Source organism: Eleutherodactylus coqui, chromosome 4 (assembly GCF_035609145.1).
Source record: "Eleutherodactylus coqui strain aEleCoq1 chromosome 4, aEleCoq1.hap1, whole genome shotgun sequence".
Classification (NCBI taxonomy): domain Eukaryota; kingdom Metazoa; phylum Chordata; class Amphibia; order Anura; family Eleutherodactylidae; genus Eleutherodactylus; species Eleutherodactylus coqui.
The window spans coordinates 7,924,126-7,948,850 of NC_089840.1; the positions used below are offsets into that span (position 1 = coordinate 7,924,126).

General features: G+C 43.9%; 2 protein-coding genes across 2 annotated transcripts in view; one reads left to right on the forward strand and one right to left on the reverse strand.

The window, feature by feature from the left end:
- LOC136625026 (trifunctional purine biosynthetic protein adenosine-3-like) overlaps positions 1-24,725 on the reverse strand; it is a 41,773-nt gene that overhangs the window by 7,090 nt on the left and 9,958 nt on the right. Inside the window, exons 5-11 of the mRNA XM_066598945.1 lie at positions 24,311-24,376; positions 24,093-24,191; positions 19,287-19,374; positions 15,748-15,833; positions 8,676-8,844; positions 7,343-7,531; positions 2,258-2,376 (exon numbers count right to left, since the gene is read on the reverse strand). Of these exons, the coding sequence (XP_066455042.1) occupies positions 2,258-2,376; positions 7,343-7,531; positions 8,676-8,844; positions 15,748-15,833; positions 19,287-19,374; positions 24,093-24,191; positions 24,311-24,376 (816 nt within the window). The remainder of the gene's footprint in view (positions 1-2,257; positions 2,377-7,342; positions 7,532-8,675; positions 8,845-15,747; positions 15,834-19,286; positions 19,375-24,092; positions 24,192-24,310; positions 24,377-24,725) is intronic.
- The window catches only part of DNAJC28 (DnaJ heat shock protein family (Hsp40) member C28), a 43,008-nt gene continuing 24,707 nt past the window's right edge, over positions 6,425-24,725 (forward strand). The window contains exon 1 of the mRNA XM_066599031.1: positions 6,425-6,620. The gene's annotated coding sequence lies outside the window, so the exon portion shown is untranslated. The remainder of the gene's footprint in view (positions 6,621-24,725) is intronic.

Here is a 24,725-nt window from a genome sequence, read left to right on the forward strand (position 1 = left end):
GAGGTGTTAGGACCAGTGGATGTGTGAGGGCACACAAGGTGACCGCACTCACGACGCCCCCTACAGACCACCAGTAGAGAGGAGCCTCTGACCAGACTTGTAGGAGGTGTTGGGACCAGTGGATGTGTGAGGGCACACAAGGTGACCGGGCTCACGACGCCCCCTACAGACCACCAGTAGAGAGGAGCCTCTGACAAGACTTATAGGAGGTGTTGGGACCAGTGGATGTGTGAGGGCACACAAGGTGACTGGGCTCAGCATGCCCGCTACAGACCACCAGTAGAGAGGAGCGTCTGACTAGACTGTTAGAAGGTGTTGGGACCAGTGGATTTGTGAGGGCACACAAGGTCACCGGGCTCAGGACGCCCCCTACAGACTAACAGTAGAGAGGAGCATCTGACCAGACTCATAGGAGGTGTTGGGACCAGTGGATTGTGGCACACAAGGTGAATAGGCTCAGCAAGCCCCTACAGATCACCAGTAGAGAGGAGCGTCTGACCAGACTGTTAGGAGGTGTTGGGACCAGTGGATGGTGGCACACAAGGTGACCAGGCTCAGGACCCCCCCAACGGACCACCAGTAGAGAGGAGCAGTTGACCAGACTGTTAGATGGTGTTGGGAACAGTGGATGGGGCCACACAAGGTGCCTCCTACAGACCACCAATAGAGAGGAGTGTCTGACCAGACTGTTAGGAGGTGTTGGGACCAGTGGATGTGTGAGGGCATACAAAGCAATTGGGCTCAGGACTCCCCAACAGACCACCAGTAGAGAGGAGCATCTGGCCAGACTGTTAGGGGGTGGATGGGTGAGGCCACACAAAGCGACCGGGCTGTCTCTGGATGGCGCCATCGTTACTCTATCTGTCAGAAAAATTTCCAGGAGCTTGGGTGAAGGGCATTTTGTCTCATGACGCCCATTACATTTGAAACCCACCGTTGTCTCCGTTTGCAGTGGTGTCGAGAACGATGAAACTGGATGCTACGCAGTGTGTTGTTTACACACATATGATCATTAAGGCCAGTTACATGCTGCAGCAATCAAGTGAAAGCTGAACATCACTCCATGGCTTCCCGTTTCAGCAGGGACCAGCGGCACTGTGGAAGGGTGAGTAATGGCTATTTAAAGTTTTTATATGTCACCCCCTAACCTGGGGCAAGATATTTTTAATGGTCAGAATACCCCTTTTAAAATAATTCCTCCACTGACTTCAGCAGAACGAAGTCCATTCTGTTGTGAGTGAAAATGATGGAAAGTGATGTGAAGAACTGATGTGATTGAAAACTGCAAGAAGGCGACCAGCAAGCGTTATCTAGAAGGCTGTAGACCCAAACAGAAGACTTATTGACACTGTGGACATTAAAGTTTATCTTATGTCCTTCATAACAAATTGTATTGTCTGAATGTACACAAAATAATGAAATGAAGCAACTTTGCAATTAGTCTTTGTTAAAAATGTTTGACCACTTTGTGTTTACTGCTATGTGTCTCCATGGTAACAGACTACAAACAAACCCTATGTAGTCTGATCCTGCAGTCGTAATACCTTCCATCCGTCTAGTTTTCCTTAGTAAAGGTCCTTTTACACAGACAGATAATCTGCCGTGCTAACGACCACTGATCGACAATGAGTAGGTCGGTCAGCAGTCACTACCTCAGTGTATGTAAGCAGATTACCTGCTCTACGGGGATGACTGATCATTACCACCATCATCCATACCCACAGAGCTATCACTTATTGGCTGTACATCTCCCTGTTTACACAGAGGGACGTGCAGCCAAGAAGCGAACACTTTTATACTCACCTAAAAAATATGATCAGCGAATGATCAAGCATTTATCAGTTTGTCGGGTAATTGTTCGAACTTTTACAAAGCCCGACTGTTGGGTGAATGAGTGTTCATTGGAACCATCAGGCTTGATAATAATCACGCGTAAAATAAGACTTTAATGTATATTTGGTAGATTAGTAAGAAGTCGGATACAGCAGGGAGTATGACTGCAGGATCCGACTACAAAACTTTGTTTGTAGTCTGTTACTATGGAGACACACAGATCTCCATAGGAACTGTAGACAAAAAGCAGTAGGACATTTTTATAGAAAACTTCATTTTCGCTACATTGACGACATAAAAATGTCCAGAAAAGGGCAAAACCTTTAATACGCTGCATTTTAACAGAAAAATAAAACTATAAAAACTAAATGCTCAGATTTCATGGTGCTACAATGCGAAATGTTCCTAGAACTCATCCTCCCACCTCTATTCTGTCTCCGATGCTGCTGGAGGAGCAGATGAACACCGGATCCTTGAACTGAGACGTATTTATTTCAGGGTGTTTAATCTTTCTTCCACGGGATTGATGAACATTCGCCATGACTGAAAATGAAGAATCGGACAGAGAATCAAGATTAGCAATAATAATATTGTATAGCGTTCTAAAACACTTGTGTGGGAAGACATGAAGTCGGCTACTGTGATGCCCGTCAGCACTCAACCCGGCACCATATAAAGACAACCTAGCAACTCCGTCTCCTGAGATGGGCAGTGGAAGGTACAAGGGTCCAGCAGGGCTGGTGGTCAGAGACGGATTATAGAAAGGGCAAAGGGGCCAAATGCCTTCACCATGAAAGGACCTCCACTACCTTCCTGCCAGTTTATGATGCTTCATTAGCATATTATTATTTGGGCAATGTGGAGACACTGATATTTCTGCTTTATTTAGCTACAGTATTTTGTTTGAGCAGTGCAAGGTGCTGATGGGGTAACCTCATCCAAATGTCTACATATTAAGGGGGTGTGCCAAGATGGCATCCTCTGTTCATTTGTCCTATTAAGGTAACGAGAGGGCATCCACTAGGTTTAGAGGAAAGCAGGTTTCATCACCAACATAGAAGGGGATTCTTTACTGTAAGAGCAGTTAGACTGTGGAACTCTCTGCCTGAGGACGTAGTGATGGCAAAATCCATAGAGGAGTTTAAAAGGGGACTTGATGTCTTTCCGGAGCGGAAGGATATTACAGGATATAAATCTTAGGTTAATTGTTAATCTGGGTATACAGGCAGGTAGGAACTATTAGGGGTTGATCCAGGGAACAGTCTGATTGCCATTAGGGAGTTGGGAAGGAATTTTTTCCCCAAAAGGGCTAATTGGCTTCTGCTCTTGGAGTTTTTTGCCTTCCTCTGGATCAACAACACAGGAGGATAAACAGGCTGAACTAGATGGACACTGTCTTCATTCGGCATTTTCCTTGTACTCAGCTGATCATCCTGGACCCCGCATTCTGTAAGATGTTGTGCATGTTGGCACAACCCCTTTAACCCCTTGAGTGGCACGCCCGGAAAAGTTCCGGGACGAGCTCCACTGCTCATAGCAACATAGCCCGGAAGATTTCCGGGCTATGTATCACTATGGGAGCTGCAGAGCACAATGCCACAAGCTGTGACAGTGTGCTCTGCCTGCACAGACCCACAGAGAACAAAGCAAGGGCTTTGAAAAACCAGCAGAAGATATTGCCGACATGTCGGCAATGTCCTGCTTTGTTTACAGGTTGCCATAGAGACCATCGGCTTGTCAGAAGCAAGCCGATGGTCTCTGTGGCAGGGAGAGCTGGTTGTTAGCTGTCAGAGGACAGCTAGGTGCTAGCTCTTACAGCAGAGATCAGAGAAAACCTCCGATCTCTGCTGTGTTAACCCTTTACATGCTGCAGTCTATGTGACTGCAGCATGTAAAGGGCTGTCACTGCAGCATGTAAAGGGCTGTCACCATCGGACCCCTGGAATGTGATCAGGGGTCCTGATGGGTCCCTGTGGAAGTCCCCTAAAGGGACAAAAAAAAATAAAATTTTTTTAAAAAATTAAAAAAAAAAAAAGTAAAAAAATTATTAAAAAAATAAAAAAAACACTTGTCTCCCTTTACTTTGTAAAAAATCAAAAATACAATCACACATGTGGTATCCATGTGCGTCGTAATGACCCAGAGAAGGAAGTTAATACATTATTTAACCCCTTAATGACATGGCCCCTTTTTTCTTTTTTCCCCATTTCTTTATTTCCTCCCCCCTGTTTAAAAAATCACAACTTGTCCAGCAAAAAACAAGCCCTTATATGGCCATGTCAATGGAAAAATGAAAAAGTTATGGCTCTTGAGACGCAACTGCAAAACTAGTTGAAATTCAATGATTAGACCATTTTAAAAAACCTGCCCTGGTGGGCACGACAGGGTGGTAGGAAACCTGCCACTCAAGGGGTTAAAGAGGACCTGGTTTGGGGTTTGATATTAATATCGGTGTCTGGTCTGGGGTCTGATTGCAATATAGGAGTTTCCATATACTAAGCAGGTCTAGTTTGGAGTCTGAGTTTAATATACTCATCGGCCTCCCCCGCACTAGACTCGCTCCGCTCCAATCCATACTAAATGCAGCAGCTAGGCTCATTTTTCTATCCAGTCGTTATTCAGACGCCTCTGCATTATGCCAGTCGCTGCATTGGCTGCCCATCCACTGCAGAACTAAATTTAAACTCCTCTACCTCACTCACAAAGCTCTGCATGGCGCTGCACCACCATACATCGCCTCCCTACTGTCAGTATACCACCCAGCCCGCTCACTCCGATCGGCTAACACCCTCAGACTAAACACCCCTGTAATACCAACCTCTCATGCTCGCCTACAGGACTTCACCAGAGCAGCACCCATCCTCTGGAATGCTCTACCCCAAGGCATCCGGACAATTCCCGATGCACGAAATTTCAGACGTGCCTTAAAAACGCACCTCATCAGGGAAGCATACCAAATCTCCTGACCTAGTCCCCTGCCCCGCCCTATGGCGCCCCACCCAGTCTGCCATCTAATAACATATTTCCACATGAAATTCCCTATTGCCTGTGTTCCCCCTGCCTTGCTCCCCCCCCACCCCTTGCACCTTCTGTACCACCCCTGTTACAGTAATATACCCTGAATACGCCAGTCCGAGTTGCCCTGGATCTTAACCGCAACCCCTGTCCCTGCCTACTTGCCTCCACCCCTGGCTAACCCCAGGCAGGCAACTGGGTGGCGGTGCCTACACTATCTAGGGACCGAGAAGGAACGCTGGCGTACCTAGATGAAATGGGTAGACTACCGACAGGACAGGCAGATGATAAACACGAAACAATACTGATAGTACCGAGGCAGATGGAACAACCTGGCAGATGGCAACAAAATAGCAGACAAGCTGACAGAGGCAGGAGACCTACAGAGGCAGACTAGCTATCAAGCTGAGGGAAACCAATAACTGGCAGTGATTGCAGTCACTGTCAGACTTTTAAACAGAATCCTCCGCCCAGAGGCGAAGAGAGGGAGACAGCCAACTCCCCATAGCACATCAAAAGGGAGCTCGTGCACAGCAGCTGCACTCTGGGTGCATGCGCTCACGGCGCTGCAGGGCTACCAAGCGTGCGCACCGCGCCATAAGCCACCAGCACCACGCCAGCCCAACACCCGCGGCCCCAATAGCTGGACCACAAGCTGGGGGGGACGTGCCCCGACCGCGGGACCCAGCACAACGCCGCCTTGGGAGGAGCCGCAACCGCTGCATGGTAACAACCCCCAACCCATTTGTGTCAAACCCAATGTACCTCACATTGTAATTGTTGTACTGTTTTGCATTTATCCGTGCCTGAAAGCGCTGCGGAATAAGTTGGCGCCATACAAATAAAGATTATTATTAATAATATAGGGATCTAGGCTGGGGTATGGAATGAGTTTAGGGGTCTGATATGAATGTATAAAGTCTGAATATATTAGAGGGTCTGGTTTCAGATCTAATATTAAAGGTTTTACAGGCAAAAATTATTAATAATTTATCCTCAGGATAGGTCATAAATAGATAATCGTGGGGACTCGCCGCTTGGGATCCTGGCAATCAGCTGATCACCCGACTTGCTGTTAGTGCAGCAGTGCTGGATGTCGTCATTCGGGAGTGGAAGCGCCATAGCCAGATTCATGCCCATTGAAATGAACAGAAGCTGAAGCCTGCCATTGCACTTCCATGGTCGATCCTGGTGTCGGAGGCTGAAGTATCGGAGGTGTAATACCTGGCTTCAGTTCCCATTGATGGATAGGTCATCAATAGTTTTTGCATGGGAAACCCCTTTAATATAGGGGGTCTGAATATATATAGACACACCCCTCAAAGAGGCCACTCCCATTCTTGTTGGGATTGATTGCTCTAGTCTCCCTCTGTGAAGGGCTCTCCCAAGTTGACATCTCTGCTACGGTCATCATATTGTATATAAATTCTGATTTTTAGTGTTTTCTTCCTCCTTCTGCTATCAGTACAGTGCTACGTCTTACATTACCCATCCAACAAGCCATACCGGTGGATCCGGGCGGTGCAGCACCTGAAGCCGAGTCATTCATCTCACGGGTCTCAGGGTGAAGCGATTTATGTCTATTTTTGGGTGCAGACAAAAGAGACAAGAACTGTATGAATCTACTGAGCATCCCCCAAACAATTTGTAACATGCCATCACTGTTACATCCGAGTCCCAACTCCCTGTGAAGTCATCTGGGGTGTGAGCTGTGATCTCCGGAGTGTGCCGACAGACCAAGAGCTGGGCAGGGATTCCATAAAGATGCCAAGGTACATGGTGAGCTCTGCGGCCGTCTCATGTCTATGACCCGTTACTCTCATTCGGTTGTCTGCAAATCTCACCAAAATTGACAGTTTTCTCATGTTTTCATTTTTATCTCCTCACTTTCAAAAAATCATTGTTCAGGTTAAAGCAAGTAGGAAGTGACCAAAGGTCGGGAAAACTTCTTTTATTCAATAGAATACACTGATCACGTGTTTCAGTATTTCCCACCTTTAGTCGCTTCCGACTTGCTTTAACCTGGACTGTTGCGCCTTCTTTGCGCCATTCTTTTATTATCGGACTGTGCAACATATTGTTCCACTGCCTTATTAAGTTTGTCGCCTAGTTAATATTGTGTGATGCGGGTATTGTAACATTCCTGGGTGAAGTATTATTCTTTTACAGTGTGCCTATAGTAACGCTGCCAAGCCTTAGTTAGTCGTAGTCAGGATAGCGCGAAGCTCCCGGACGTGTATTTGTTCCCGCAGTCGCATATTACTATTCCTTCCACAGTTATTTGTTGAAAATAAAACTTTCCTATTTTTGTACCTCCATCATCTGCATCGTATCCTGGAGCCTGTGTTGTGCATCATCACCCGCGACACATGTAAGCAGTCATCATATAGAGGACACTACTCAGAGTGCTTCTGTCCCATAATAGGACTGATGGTCAATATATTACATTATCAATAAAACCGGCATGAAGAGGAGATCGCCCACCTCACTTTACCCTTCTGGGCGACCGATAGAGAGCGTCTCCTGTAGGCCATTCCAGGAAATGTCACAATTTTGTTGCACTTGGTAACTACAACAGGACTAGCGACTGTGACTGTAGAGGACCCGGTGTCATTAGACGCCAGCGTGGTGGAGGATCTATGTCCCCCGTCTGGATCGGGCTGTTTGACTCCTTCAGCAGAACCTAAAAACAAAGGGAATAGTTTTCCTTTTTTTTAAATAGTACAGTTTTCCTAACATAAACTACACACTGAACCCCCCTTTATCAGAGCCCCGCCCTCTTACGATTGGCGCTCCCCCGTACGGAAATTCTCCCCATGACTCCGAAGCGCGACATAAAATCACGCGACAAGTTTTCCGTGGATCAGTTTTAGTGTGAATCCACATTAGGTGGGAAAATCCAGCGATCGGAGCGACTTCCAACAAGGCCGGTCATCGGTGCTGGACTAGCCGGGGTCTCACTGCCAGCCACGGGGGGTTTTCTTGTGTAACGATCCGGAGAGCATAGTGAGAATGGCGCGATCGGGGAAAAACATCGAGCGAAAGGGGATCCTGTGGATGGAAAAACTCATCACTGAAAGGGGTCGGAGGAGGATGTCAGGAATCGTTCTGACCAACAGGCTGCACAGTCAGCTCAATACAAAGCTGGAGCTCCAACTAACGTGTCCGAACATACAACTCGCCGCTCCTCCGCATGGATGGTATAACAGCAGATGACCAGTTCCAGCGCCATTGTGTCTAAGAGAAACAGAAAGACTCCAGCGGGCAAAAGAGCGCAAAACTTGTATCACTGAGCAGTGGGAAAACATCTCCTGGTCAGATGGGTTCAGATCTCTGTAGCTGATGGGAGGTCAGAATTTGGTGCAAGCAGCATGAATCGCTGACCCCTTCCTGTCAGCCGGTCAGAACATGTCAGCACCTCCATCTAATCTGCAGCAACTACAAGAAGCTTCCTGTCCGCAGGGGCCGATATTCCTGCAAATCGATCTCATCACCGAGTGGGATCTACGACATGATGAACTGCGGCAGTTCTGAAGGCCAAAGGAGTCCAACACTACCAGTTGGGGGCTAATAAAGGGGCGGTCAGTGAATGTTTTGTACATTCTTTGGTGGACAGAGAGCGCTGGAGATCTCTGGATAATAATGGGCCCCGAAGGTCCAGCAGACGTCATTTGGAGGGACCTTGCAGCCATCACCTGGGTTATTTCTTATAGGATGATTCACAAACAACCTGTTAGACGTTACTGATGACAAGGAGGCCCAGTCAGACATTGCGCAGGTATAGGAGCACCTTATCACTACCAAGCCCGGAGTGCGACGTCACTTACTCCAGATGTCACTGCTTGTCTTGTTGGCCCCACGTTTATCCAGAGACCACATCACTACATGAGAGGAGAGTCTTTTCTCAATGGCCGACTGGATGACTTCATAAAGATCCGACTTCAGTAGAGGAACCATCATCTGCGGGGATAAATAACAGGGATCGTTCACCGAGTCCTACAGGAAGATTAATGAAAAACGTCACATTGTTCATAATGTGACAAATCTCCATATGTATGAAGCATGAGCCGACGTCACAAAAATGTGGCATGGACGTGTGTGAATGTTGCACTCTATATGGTATGTGTGTAGGGTTTCCAGTTGGGTGTCAAACAGCCGGATGGTAATCTGCCCCCTGCTGCTGTGATAGTCTGGGGGGTCATCGCATGCAACAGTCGGTCCCCCCTAGTGGTGGTACGAGGGACAATGACAGCTCAGCGATATGTTCAGGACATCCTGCAGCCACATGTGTTCCTCTCATGGCGACTTCCAGCAGGATAATGCTCGGCCGCACACATAAGGGGTCACAGGAGCCCCCACAACATTGTCACACTTCTGTAGCCGGTCAACCGATTTATCACCAGTAGAACATGTATGGGACCATCTGGGACTACAACTTCCACAGCCTGCATGATCTAGAAGCTCAGTTACAGCAAATGTGGAGCAATATGTGGCCGGATACCATATAGAACCTGTATGCCCCCATGCCAGCCTGTATCACATCTTGTAACCAAGCTGAAGGCAGTACAACAGGGTACTAGAGCCTCCAAAGCCCACCGATATCACATCTTGTATCCAAGCTAGAGGCGGTACAACAGGGTACTAGAGCCTCCAAAGCCCACCGATATCACATCTTGTATCCAAGCTAGAGGTGGTACAACAGGGTACTAGAGCCTCCGTGCCTACCTGTATCACATCTTGTATCTAAGCTAGAGGTGGCCCAGCAGGGTACTAGAGCCTTCATGCCCCCCGTATTATATCTTGTATCCAAGCCCAAGGCAGTACAACAGGATACTATAACCTCCATGTCCGCCAGAATCACATCTTGTATCCAAACTAGAGGCGGTACAACAGGGTACTAGAGACTCCATGCCCGCATCACATCTTATATCTAAGCTAGAGGTGGTACAACAGGGTACTAGAGCTTCCATGCCTGCCAGTATCACATCTTGTATCCAAGCTAGAGGTGGTACAACAGGGTACTAGAGCTTCCATGCTCACCCGTATCACATCTTGTATCCAAGCTAGAGGCAGTACAACAGAGTACTAGAGCCTCCATGCCCACCCGTATCACATCTTGTATCCAAGCTAGAGGTGGTACAATAGGGTAGAGCCTCCCTACGAGGGGTCAGTTCTACAATAAATTATACTTCTGCGCTGATGTGTAATCACTTATATCAATGTTACAATCACACAGAGCAAGTTTCAGTCCATCCGGCAACTTCTACAGGAGGGGAGATACAATGAGTATATGTGTGTATATATATATATACTAGCTGATATACCCGACTTCGCCCGAGTTAATTTGGTACTGGTGTTTATCTGGTGGTTACTTTAGAGATACTGAGGAAAAACATATGTTCACCATTTTGCATAGTTCTCTGCGTTACCCAGAAAACACCACGTGGAGGTAACCATGCGACGTTTCCTTCATATAAAATGACATCAGGAAGTGAGAGAATTAGATTACGTACGTAAAATTTGGACGCTAATTCTTTTGCGCATAGAATTGAATAATGGAGTTGGGATCCATTAGCTTTCCCTATTTATGACATAATCAACGCTCGTGCCAAATTTCCCGTTTCTATGACACCGGAAAGTGAGAAAATTACATTCTGCACGTAAAATTTGGACGCTAAATCTTTTGTGCATAGAATTGAATAATGGAGTTGGGACCCATTAGCTTTTCCTATTTATGACATAATCAATGCTCGTGCCAAATTTCCCGTTTCTATGACACCAGAAAGTGAGAAAATTACATTCCGCACGTAAAATTTGGACGCTAATTCTTTTGCGCATAGAATTGAATAATGGAGTTGGGACCCATTAGCTTTTCCTATTTATGACATAATCAATGCTCGTGCCAAATTTCCCGTTTCTATGACACCGGAAAGTGAGAAAATTAGATACCGTACGTAAAATTTGGACGCTAATTCTTTTGCGCATAGAATTGAATAATCGAGTTGGGACCCATTAGCTTTTACTATTTATGACATAATCAATGCTCGTGCCAAATTTCCCGTTTCTATGACACCGGAAAGTGAGAAAATTAGATACCGTACGTAAAATTTGGACGCTAATTCTTTTGCGCATAGAATTGAATAATCGAGTTGGGACCCATTAGCTTTTACTATTTATGACATAATCAATGCTCGTGCCAAATTTCCCGTTTCTATGACACCGGAAAGTGAGAAAATTAGATACCGTACGTAAAATTTGGACGCTAATTCTTTTGCGCATAGAATTGAATAATCGAGTTGGGACCCATTAGCTTTTACTATTTATTACATAATCAATGCTCGTGCCAAATTTCCCGTTTCTATGACACCGGAAAGTGAGAAAATTAGATACCGTACGTAAAATTTGGACGCTAATTCTTTTGCGCATAGAATTGAATAATCGAGTTGGGACCCATTAGCTTTTCCTATTTATGACATAATCAGTGCTCGTGCCAAATTTCCTGTTTCTATGACACCGGAAAGTGAAGAAATTACATTCCGCACGTAAAATTTGGATGCTAATTCTTTTGCGCATAGAATTGAATAATGGAGTTGGGACCCATTAGCTTTTACTATTTATGACATAATCAATGCTCGTGCCAAATTTCCTATTTCTATGACACTGGAAAGTGAAGAAATTACATTCCGCACGTAAAATTTCGACGCCAATTCTTTTGCGCTAGAATTGAATAATGGAGTTGGGACCTATTAACTTTTCCTATTTATGACATAATCAATGCTTGTGCCAAATTTCCTGTTTCTATGACACCGGAAAGTGAAGAAATTACATTCCGCACGTAAAATTTGGATGCTAATTCTTTTGCGCATAGAATTGAATAATGGAGTTGGGACCCAATAGCTTTTCCTATTTATGACATTATCAATGCTCGTGCCAAATTTCCCGTTTCTATGACACCGGAAAGTGAGAAAATTACATTCCGCACGTAAAATTTGGATGCTATTTTTTTTGCGCATAGAATTGAATAATCGAGTTGGGACCCATTAGCTTTTCCTATTTATGACATAATCAATGCTCGTGCCAAATTTCCCGTTTCTATGACACCGGAAAGTGAGAAAATTAGATACTGTACGTAAAATTTGGACGCTAATTCTTTTGCGCATAGAATTGAATAATCGAGTTGGGACCCATTAGCTTTTCCTATTTATGACATAATCAATGCTCGTGCCAAATTTCCCGTTTCTATGACACCGGAAAGTGAGAAAATTAGATACCGTACGTAAAATTTGGACGCTAATTCTTTTGCGCATAGAATTGAATAATCGAGTTGGGACCCATTAGCTTTTCCTATTTATGACATAATCAATGCTCGTGCCAAATTTCCCGTTTCTATGACACCGGAAAGTGAGAAAATTAGATACCGTACGTAAAATTTGGACGCTAATTCTTTTGCGCATAGAATTGAATAATCGAGTTGGGACCCATTAGCTTTTACTATTTATGACATAATCAATGCTCGTGCCAAATTTCCCGTTTCTATGACACCGGAAAGTGAGAAAATTAGATACCGTACGTAAAATTTGGACGCTAATTCTTTTGCGCATAGAATTGAATAATCGAGTTGGGACCCATTAGCTTTTACTATTTATTACATAATCAATGCTCGTGCCAAATTTCCCGTTTCTATGACACCGGAAAGTGAGAAAATTAGATACCGTACGTAAAATTTGGACGCTAATTCTTTTGCGCATAGAATTGAATAATCGAGTTGGGACCCATTAGCTTTTCCTATTTATGACATAATCAGTGCTCGTGCCAAATTTCCTGTTTCTATGACACCGGAAAGTGAAGAAATTACATTCCGCACGTAAAATTTGGATGCTAATTCTTTTGCGCATAGAATTGAATAATGGAGTTGGGACCCATTAGCTTTTACTATTTATGACATAATCAATGCTCGTGCCAAATTTCCTATTTCTATGACACTGGAAAGTGAAGAAATTACATTCCGCACGTAAAATTTCGACGCCAATTCTTTTGCGCTAGAATTGAATAATGGAGTTGGGACCTATTAACTTTTCCTATTTATGACATAATCAATGCCCGTGCCAAATTTCCTGTTTCTATGACACCGGAAAGTGAAGAAATTACATTCCGCACGTAAAATTTGGATGCTAATTCTTTTGCGCATAGAATTGAATAATGGAGTTGGGACCCAATAGCTTTTCCTATTTATGACATTATCAATGCTCGTGCCAAATTTCCCGTTTCTATGACACCGGAAAGTGAGAAAATTACATTCCGCACGTAAAATTTGGATGCTATTTTTTTTGCGCATAGAATTGAATAATCGAGTTGGGACCCATTAGCGTTTCCTATTTATGACATAATCAATGCTCGTGCCAAATTTCCCGTTTCTATGACACCGGAAAGTGAGAAAATTAGATACCGTACGTAAAATTTGGACGCTAATTCTTTTGCGCATAGAATTGAATAATCGAGTTGGGACCCATTAGCTTTTCCTATTTATGACATAATCAGTGCTCGTGCCAAATTTCCTGTTTCTATGACACCGGAAAGTGAAGAAATTACATTCCGCACGTAAAATTTGGATGCTAATTCTTTTGCGCATAGAATTGAATAATGGAGTTGGGACCCATTAGCTTTTACTATTTATGACATAATCAATGCTCGTGCCAAATTTCCTATTTCTATGACACTGGAAAGTGAAGAAATTACATTCCGCACGTAAAATTTCGACGCCAATTCTTTTGCGCTAGAATTGAATAATGGAGTTGGGACCTATTAACTTTTCCTATTTATGACATAATCAATGCTTGTGCCAAATTTCCTGTTTCTATGACACCGGAAAGTGAAGAAATTACATTCCGCACGTAAAATTTGGATGCTAATTCTTTTGCGCATAGAATTGAATAATGGAGTTGGGACCCAATAGCTTTTCCTATTTATGACATTATCAATGCTCGTGCCAAATTTCCTGTTTCTATGACACCGGAAAGTGAAGAAATTACATTCCGCACGTAAAATTTGGACGCTAATTCTTTTGCGCATAGAATTGAATAATGGAGTTGGGACCCATTAGCAATTCCTATGTATGACATAATCAATGCTCGTGCCAAATTTCCTATTTCTATGACACTGGAAAGTGAAGAAATTACATTCCGCACGTAAAATTTCGACGCCAATTCTTTTGCGCTAGAATTGAATAATCAAGTTGGGACCCATTCGTTTTTCCTATTTATGACATAATCAATGCTCGTGCCAAATTTCACGTTTCTATGACACCGGAAAGTGAGAAAATTACATTCCGCATTTAAAATTTGGACGCTAATTCTTTTGCGCATAGAATTGAATAATCGAGTTGGGACCCATTAGCTTTTCCTATTTATGACATAATCAATGCTCCTGCCAAATTTCACGTTTCTATGACATTGGGAAGTGAGAGATTTAGATTATGTACGTAAAATTTGGACGCCAATTCTTTTGCGCATAGAATTGAATAATCGAGTTGGGACCTATGAACTTTTCCTATTTATGACATAATCAATGCTCGTGCCAAGTTTCACGTTTCTATGACACCGGAAAGTGAGAAATTACATTCCGCACGTAAAATTTGGACGCTAATTCTTTTGCGCATAGAATTGAATAATCGAGTTGGGACCTATGAACTTTTCCTATTTATGACATAATCAATGCTCGTGCCAAGTTTCACGTTTCTATGACACCGGAAAGTGAGAAATTACATTCCGCACGTAAAATTTGGACGCTAATTCTTTTGCGCATAGAATTGAATAATCGAGTAGGGACCCATTAGCTTTTCCTATTTATGACACAATCAATGCTCGGGCCAAATTTCCCATTTCTATGACATTGGGAAGTGAGTGATTTAGATTATGTACGTTAAATTTCGACGCCAATTCTTTTGCGCTAGAATTGAATAATCGAGTTGGGACCCAATTTCTTTTCCTATTTTGAAGATAATCTATGCTTGCGCCAAATTTCATGTTTCTACGACATTGGGAAGTTGGAGAACTTTTGGTGAGTCAGTCAGTCAGTCAGTCAGTCAGTGAGGGCTTTCAGCTTTATATATACAGTTGGTCCCCGACTTGCGAACAGGTTCCGTTCCGGGAGCCCGTTCGCAAGTCCGTTTTGTTCGCAAGTCGAACAAATGGTATGGAGCGGGCGGATCCCGCTCCATACAACATCGGGTGCCGGCTGTTCTTACAGCGGGCACCCGGCGGCAGCAGTTCCGACGAGCCGCGCCGCTTGTCAGAACTGTTAACACTTTAAATACCGCTCTGACAGCGGTATTTAGAGTGTTAACAGTTCCACCGAGCGGCGCGGCTCATCAGAACTGCTGCCGCCGGGTGCCCGCTGCACCCGACGTTCAGGGGGCCCGTACAGCGTCCCACGATGAGATCGCGGGACGCTGTGTGGTTGCTAGGCAGCCGGGGACCTCCTGAAAGGCCCCAGGGCTGCCTATGCAGAGTGCCCATCAAGCGCACGGCTTGCTAGGCGCTCTGCATAGACAGCCCTAGGGCCTTTCAGAAGGCCCCCGGCTGCCTAGCAACCACGATCTGACCGGAAAGGCTTTTCTCAGGCTTGATAGAAGCTTGTCTGGTCCCTGCACAGTATGATCATACTGTACAGATAGTTTGTATCTTGCGAAATTCGTAAGTCGAATGTTCGCAAGTCGGGGACTATCTGTGTATATATATATATATATATATATATATATATATACACATACACACATACACACATACTCTTTCTAGGGGTTGATTGGTTTTGACAATCAACCCTCTGTATAAGTATGGCAGAATTGTATATTGTACCTAACGGAGGGGGATGACTCACTAATCCTAACGGGGGTTTACTCACCCAGCTCTTCAGGTCTTGAAAAGTACAGATAAATCCTAGAACCATCGGACCTTTTCCCGTCATCATGACTTTGGCTCCAAAGAGACCTGGTCACATAATGGACAGTGCCATCAGCAATCCTTCTGTATACAGTACACCTGGTTATGAAGAGCAATGTACAACCACAAAGGGCAAAAGGACCCAACCCCTGGGGGCCCATATCACCAGGCACCCTCTAAGTACCCTCACTGCTTTTCCTTCAAGTCAATAGTGATTTTTGCTCTGGAGGACCCATTGGGTTCAAGTCGCCCGTTCACTCGAATGTGCTCTTTGCAAAGCTACATCTCCCTTTCCATATCCTGGCTCTAGAAAGCAATCATCCGGCAACCATCAGGGACAACCCCTCTAAATGTAAGGGGAACCCATCATGTCCTATCAGTCCCGTAAAGTAAAGTTATGGGCACATAGAACAAGGGCTGCGGAGTCCGGGGATGTGACCTTCATACTCACCTGCCTCCCCGCTCCCTCACTGTCCACCTACATAGTCGCTGCTTAGACTCCTATTCATTGTAGTGCCACCTTGGAGAAGGCTGGAATATCTCCTTACCCACCAGAGGTCACTGCGATGATGGAACCGGCCGTGGCACTACTGGTGGCAGTAGAATGTTCAGCCTGAGACACTGATTGCACCATTGTTAGAGTCGTAGTGGCCTTGTCAGCAGGTTGGGGCAAGGTTGTGCAGAGAGCCTCAGGACCCGACTCTGGCTATTCCAACCCAGGGTTTCTCTTTAAAGTACCCCTACTGAATGACGGTAACTCTGGAGCTCTGGGGTATTCAATAAAAGTTCTGTCTTTGGACATGTTGCCATAAAATAGATTTATTTTTTGCAAGAAAAGACTATGGTATTGAAGTCTGGGTCACTTTATAAACACAGCGATGACTTTCTCCCAGGAACTGGGTCACCAAACAACAGGCCTACCAGCTCTCTCTGATGGCCGTAAATGATCTGGACGAGACCGTGAGAGGAGCAGTGTAGGGCTCCAATAACTCCACTTCCTGGTGGTCTGGAGCACTGGCGTAACTATAGGGGATGCAGGGGATTATACTTGGGGGCCCTGTTAAAGTTTTTGCGTTGGGGCCCAGAAGCTTCAAGTTACGCCTCTGTGTTAGGGGTTAAGAGAAGTTGGGGGCGCCAAGATAAACTTTTGCACCCGGGCCCATGAGCCTTTAGCTAGACCCCTGGTCTGGAGGACTTGCCTCTACAGAACTACTTAACTGAGCTGCTCAATACTTTTCTCACTGTAACACTCTGCCAGAAAACCAGAAGTGTGGAGACTCCTGCCAGACTCTGCTCCTCCCCAGACCTCCCACACTGCTCTTAACCCCTTAGTGACGCGGCCTATTTTGTACCTACAGACGCAATTATTTTTGGTGATTTTCATCTCCACATTTTTAAGGCCATAACTTTACTTTTCAGCAGTATGAGGGCTTGTTTTTTGTGTGACGATCTGTAGTTTTTGTTGGGTACATACAATGTATCGTAGAACTTTAATTTTTTTGGAGGGAGTAAAAACAAATTCTGCCATTTTTTTTTATAACAGCGTAAATGACATGATTACATTTTTTTCTGTGGGTCGGTACGATTACACCGATACGAAAATTATATGTTTTTTAGGTTTTTCTGCTTTTGAACTTTTGGAAATTCAAAGTCCCATAACTTATATTTTTCTATGGACAGAGCTCTGTGAGGCTTGTTTTTTGTGTGATGAGCTGGAGTTTTCATTGGTACTATATTAGGATACATACAGAATTTTTGATCACTTTTATTGTTTTTTTGGATGGTGAAATAAACAAAATAAGCATTTTGGCTCATTTAAAAAAAAAAAATTCAGTTTTTACAGTGTACTATAAAAAAATCATTTTTTTGAACAGGTTGTTATGGATACAATGATACCAAATATGTAGGTTTTTTAACATTTTTTTTTATACAAAGAAGGGAAAGTATGCAAGTGTTAGTTTTTTTCTCTACCATTATATTTTAGTTTTTACACTATTTTTATGTTCCTATAGGGGTCCTGAACCAGAAAATCTATGATTGCCATGATAATACCTTGCAGTACTTTGGTACTGCAATGCATTATAGCTTACAATAGCGATCACAGGCCATGGCAGACCATAAGACACGATAGAAGGAGTGTTATCCCTCTGTTAATTCTTTACATGCTGTAGTCTACATTATTTGCGGCATATAAGGGGTTAACAGCGGGAATTGGTGTTCCCAACATTCCCGTTGTTGCAGCAGGAGGCCAGCTGTCAATCACAACTTGTTTCCGCTGTGGGATGGCGCGGGCTCAGCTTCTGATTCTGGCCAGTTGACATCCTGTTGCATTAAGTATCGTGCGCTCAGGATTTAAACTTGCATCCCATTAAGGGATTAAAGCGACAGACACAAATTATCAATATAATGAACAGAACAACTAGTTACATTGTAAAAGAAAACCTCCCCCTCTTACAATTGCGCACACACACTGTCCCCATGATGGACGCTTCTGCAGTGACCCAGACCTAGGTGTTTAAGCAGCTGGGCAGAAATAAGATGGTAGTCTCGGTGGCTCTACTGCTCCTCCTGGCAGATGGCAAAAATGGTGGTCTGCTGGGTCGACCTACACTAGTGGTAAAAAATAATTTAAAAAAATGTTAGGGACCCATTCTGGACCAAAACTAATACATATGTAAAAATTGGAGAAATAAACTATAAGGGGGATAGTAGTCCTTGCACTCTTGTAGTGTCATGTAGTACCTCAGTGCAGTTGTTGTAGGTGATGGGAAGCACTTCAGGAAGCAGATTTTAGATAAAAAAGAATTCCAACTTTATTAGGAGAGTTCTTCGTCTCAACAGCAGTTACATCATTCTCCTTATGGTGATATTATTTAGCTCACAGAATCCACGTACATCATTCACTATAGATTCAGCTTGCTGACTGGGACTGTAAAGGGGTTGACCGGTGACTTGCTTGCTGACTTAAGACTACTTATTTCTGTCGCTCTCCTATGGACACTCCAGCATAAACTTGATTTTGTACTAACACTTTAGATATTCAAGCTCCCCACCGTACTGACTATCATAGATGTTTGCCTTATTCCTCCTGGGTCTCTATCTCAGGTTCCTCTGGACTAGACTCTCTCCAGGCCTTTGACTTGACTGCCTAACCCCACCCACTCTGTCTTTTATACCTATCCTATCCACCAATCCTGAGCTAGGGGAAAACTGACTATCCAATCCCAGGCTAGCTAGGGGTAAATGATAGGTGTGAGAGCAGGTTAGGGTGTGTTCTGCACGGTCATCCAGTGCTAGGTGGTAGGAACGAACACTAGAAATTAACACTTAATTGATGATTTAAAGTCACATACACATAATGACACACATTTACAATTATATACACACTTTACATGAGGTGGCAATAGGGGTGTTGTGGGACCCCAACTCTGGGGTACTACACTGATAATGTATGAAATGCACATTCCTACCAGGTTTCCTCCGTTAGCGTGTGACTCTCACCTCGGTAGTGCCAGCCCTCTCGTCTCAGGACGTCGCTGGCTTTCTGCAGAATGTTGTCTTGAATATTTTTGGAATTTTTTTCTGACATCTACAAAACAGACGCATTAGAGTGAGTGCGGTCCGAGGGGGCCTTTACACAGGACAGGATATTCCGTACCAGCGTTGTGGAATATTCAACCCCAAATTTGCACTGCTAACATGCTGAAAAGAGCAGAATCCTGCCGACAATTCCGCAGTTAGCAGTGCAGATTTTGGCGCAGAATTCAGGGACGGCGTATTCTATATCGCTGTTGTGGAGTGTTCCGTCCTCTGTGAAAGCCCCTAATTGGAAGCAATATAATATAATACTCTGAGGTTGTACAGGACTGTCGGCGCTCACCAGGATCCGTCCCACTGGGGCTCGCAGGCTAACTTCACAGATCCACATTAAAGTGGATTTCATAGGAAGCCAATGAATCTACCGGTATGGATTGTGGAGTGTGCGATGAAACTGGAGACCTCGGAAGCACTACAAAGTACTAGAAAATAAACCAACTGCAGCGCAAAACTGTGAGAGGTAGAAAACCGTATACCAGAGGGAGTGTTTTGTGAAAATCATGGCGATTAAAGGGCATCTTAGAATGGCAGCCTGCTGGCCCTTTGGTATATACAGCCTGCTGGTTCCTGGCATATACAACCTGCTGGTCCCCAGTATATACTGCCTGCTCGTCCCCGGTATCTACAGCCTGCTGGTCCCCGGTATATACAGCCTGCTGGTCACCGGTATATACAGCCTGCTGGTCCTCGGTATATACAGCCTGCTGGTACCCAGTATGTACAGCCTGCTAGTCCCCGGGTACATACTGCATGCTGGTCCCCAGTATCTACAGCCTGCTGGTCCTCGGTATATACAGCCTGCTGGCCCCCGGTATTTACAGCCTGCTGGTCCCCGGTATTTACAGCCTGCTGGTCCCCGGTATTTACAGCCTGCTGGTCCCCGGTATTTACAGCCTGCTGGTCCCCGGTATTTACAGCCTGCTGGTCCCCGGTATCTACAGCCTGCTGGCCCTCGGTATACAGCCTGCTGGTCCTCGGTATATACAGCATTGTATTAGGGACATTGTATTATATATACAATCATATATATCGAACAGGAAAATCCTCTGTATGACGCCATATGAGAGCAGAGACATACAGAGATCCAGTAGGGCCACACAGGGGGCCACAGGGGGGGCTGCACAGGGGGCCACACAGGGGGCTGCATGGGGCTGTAATACAGCTTTGTACAGTAGTACAGAGTCCTAATATGTGTTGCACATGGTGGGCACTGCAGGGGGCCAGTGAACCCCTATCTGACCCTCTGGGGGGCCACTGCTACTTTAACCCCTTAGTTACACAACCTATTTAGGTCCTAAAGATGCAATGACTTTTGGGGGATTTGCATTTCCTTTTCAAAAGCCATAACTTTATTTTCCCGTATGAGCGCCTGTTCTTGTGTGCGATCTGCAGTTTTTATTGGATACATATAATATATTGTAAAACGTATGGATTTTTTTGGAGAGGAGGAAGAAATCTCCCCACTTCTGCCATTGTTTTTGTTTTTGTTTTTAACATTTTTAATTATGCAGCAGAAATAACATGATAGTTTTTTCCATGGTTGGTGCGATCACGATGATACCAAAAAAAATGTTATTTAGGTTTTTCCACTTTAACACAATTAACCCCTTCAGTGGCGGGTTTCTTCCCCCCCTGTCAGACCCACCAGGGCAGGTTTTTTAAATGGGCCAATCATTTAATTTCAGCTAATATTGCAGTTGCGTTCCAAGAGCCATAACCTTTTCATTTCCCCACTGACACGGCCGTATGAGGGCTTGTTGTTTGCGGGACAAGTTGTACTTTTTGATGGCCTCATTTTTGGGTATATATAATGTATTGCAGAACTTTTGTAAAAAAAATTGTATGAAGATTGGGGGGAAAATAATAAATTCTGCCATTAGATTTTTGGATTCCATTCTTACGGCGTTCAGCGTGCAGAATAAATAGTGTGATGTCATTATTCTCTGAGTCACACGATTCCGGCGATAACGAGTTTATACAGATTTTATGTTTTGCTATTTTTGTACATTTAAAACATTTTTTTTTCTTAAAGGTTTGCTTTTGTGTTGCTGCATTCCACAAGCCGTATTGATGTTATTTCCCATCGCCAGCGCTCTAGACGGCCGTGTTTATTGCGAGATGAACTCCAGTCTTCATTTATCTAATTTTTAGGAACATGTAAAATTTTGATCGCTTTTTATTCCATATTTTCTAGTGGCAAGACTAAGAAAACCTGTAATTCTGGCATGTTTTTTATTTTTATTTTCCACTGCATTCTCTGAGCAGTATAAATAATGTATTATAGTAATTCTACAGGCCGGTGCGATTATGCTGATACCAAATTGTAATCCTTTTTTTCTTTTTTGCGACTTTTTCAGTTAAAAAATAAAAAAAAAAGTAATAGAATTTTAAATCACCTCCCTTTTGCCATATTTATAATAAAAAATCTAAATCATAAAATAAAAATACATTTTTGGTATCGCCGCGTCCATTAAAGTCCGATCTATCAAAGTAGTGCATTATTTACCCCACACAGTGAACGTCGTCTGAAAAAAAAGTAAAGAACGCCACAAATGCAGTTTCAGTCACCCTGTCTCCCAGAAAAAATGCAATAAACACAATAAAAAGTTGTATGTATTCCGAATTAGCACTAACGTAAACTACAGGACATCTCGCAATAAAATGAGTCCTCGCTCAACTACGCAGACGGAAAAATAAAAAAGTTATTGTGCGCAGAAGATGCAGCAGAAAATAATTTAAAAAAATTAAATGTCTGAAAATAAATACAAGTACTACAGCAAAAAAAAAAACTATACAAGTTTGGTATGGTAGTAATCATACTGACCCACAGAATAAAGTTATCATGTCGCTTTTGTTGCAGTTTGTGCGCCGTAGAAGCAAAACGCACTGAAGGCTGGTGGAATGTCTTTTTTTTTTCATTTTACTTCACTTAGAATTTTGTAAAAGTTTTTCAGTCCATTATACGGTACATTAAATAGCACCATTGAAAAATACATCTCGTCCCACAAAAAACAACAAGCCCTCATACAGCGATGGCGATGGATAAATAAAGGAGTTATGATTTTTTAAACAGCGGGAGAAAAAAAAGAAAAGGGGAAAAAAAAGGGGGCCACGTCATTAAGGGGTTAAATAATGTACTAACTCCCTTCTCTGGATCATTATGACACAAGGATACCACATGGGTAATTTTGTTTAAAATTTTTTACAAAGTAAAGGGAGAAAGCTTTTTTTATTTTTAATAACTTTTTTTTTTTTTTTTTTAAACTTCCACAGAGACCCATCAGGACTCAAAGATCACATTCCAGGGGTCTGATGGTGACAGCCCTTTACATGCTGAGGTTGCATAGACCGCGGCATGTAAAGGGTTAACACAGCAGAGATTGGAGGTTTTCTCCTTTCTCTGCTGTGTAAGAGCTGGTGCCCGGCTAACCTCTGACAGAGGGAGCCCCCTCCCTCTGTCTGCCCTTTACATGCTGTGATCACATAGACCGTGGCATGTAAAAGGTTAACACAGCAGAGATTGGAGGTGATCTCTGCTGTATCCTCTGACAGCCAAGCACCAGCTCTCCCTGCCACAGAGATCATCGGCTGGCTTCTGACAAGCCGATGGTCTCCATGGTAACCTGTAAACAAAGCAGTGCAGGAGTTTGAAAATAGAAGCCGAAAGTTGCCAGCAGATCGGCAATATCTTCCTGCTTCTATTTTCAAAGTTCTGCAGTGTTCTCTGTGGGTCTGTGCAGGCAGAGCACACTGCCACAGCTTATGGCATTGTGCTCTGCAGGTCCCATAGTGAAACGTAGCCCGGGAACCTTCCGGGCTGTATCGCTATGGGCAGTGGAGCTCGTCCTGGAAAATTTCCGGCCATGCCACTCAAGGGGTTAAATTTCTTTCTTTTGGAAAATATTTATTTTTGCTTCACTGCATTCAAAGACTCATAACATTTTTAGTTTTGCATGGACGGAGCTCTGTGAGGGCTTGTTTTTTGCATGATGAACAGTTGCTGTAATTGGTACCATTTTGGGTTACAAAAGGCTTTTTTGATCCCTTTTATTGTATTCTTTTTGAAAGGCGAATTGAACAAAAAAGCATTTTGGCTCCTTTTATTGCTTATATTTTTTTAACCTTGCATTATAGATGAGCGAGCACGCTCATTTAAGGCTGTTACTCGATCGATCAGCAGCCTTAAACGAGCGTGCTTGCTCATCTCTACTTGCCATGTAGGATAAATAGTGCGTTCAACTTATTGTATGGGTCGTTATGAATGCGATAATGCCAAACGTAGTTGTTTAATTAGTTTTTTTTAACAAAGAAAAGAAATTGTGCAGAAACATTATTTTTTTTACAGATTTCTCTTTTTACATTTTTTTTATAGCGCTATAGGAGACTTGAACTGGTGAGGTTATGATTGCACTGATAATACATTGCAGTACTTCTGTACTGCAATACATTATCGCTAATCATAGACATAATAGACCATGGAAGACACCATTGTCTGCCATCTGGTTGCCATGGCAATCCATCGGTTCTGTGTGATTATATGGCGTCCTCCCTCTGTAAAGCCTTTAAATGCCGCAATCAAGATTGATCACAGCATGCAGGGCGTTTAACAGCAGGGAGCGACATTCTCACCGATCCCCGCTGTTGCAGTGCAGCCGGCTCCTGCTACAGATGGTACGGCCTCAGCACGTATCTGTGTCTATCAGATGTTACCTGGATGACACTTGGCGATGCAGACTCTGGAATACAGTGTTTGGAGATGTGCACAAAAGGCAGCGGGGCCAACGAAACGCCATCAGTCAGACACAGACACTGCAAGAGGTAGAACCATTACTACATTTCTCTGATGACAAGACTCTGCGCCTCTCATGAGGTCACTAAAACAGACGTGCAAAGAGGGGAACAGCGGAACAAATAGAGTTTATACTCACAATGTATTCCTTTCCTTCTAGACGCTCCTCAACTACTAAGGTGATCGATGCTCCAAGGACCCAGTTCTGCAAGGAATGAATTGTGCTAACATTACTATTACATTACATTACTATACCGAGGGGCATCGCTAGACTTTCTACAACACCTGAAGCACTTTGGGGCACTGGAAGTGAGGAGCTGAGGTGATAGTACTCTATCACAAACTTTCCGCCTCCAGAAGAACTTGTCGTTTTGCTGCAAAACTCAGCATGCGGTTCCATCTCAGACAGATCTGTAAATGCTGAGAGTTGTGGTGAATAGATGAACGGTCTTGTCACCGGAGGCCCTAAAAGGGGTTCCTACCTTGGCCTATAAAAGGCTCTCGGAGGCTCCTTATGTGTAGTGACCTCTTCTTCTGCTTCTGTAGAGCTTGTT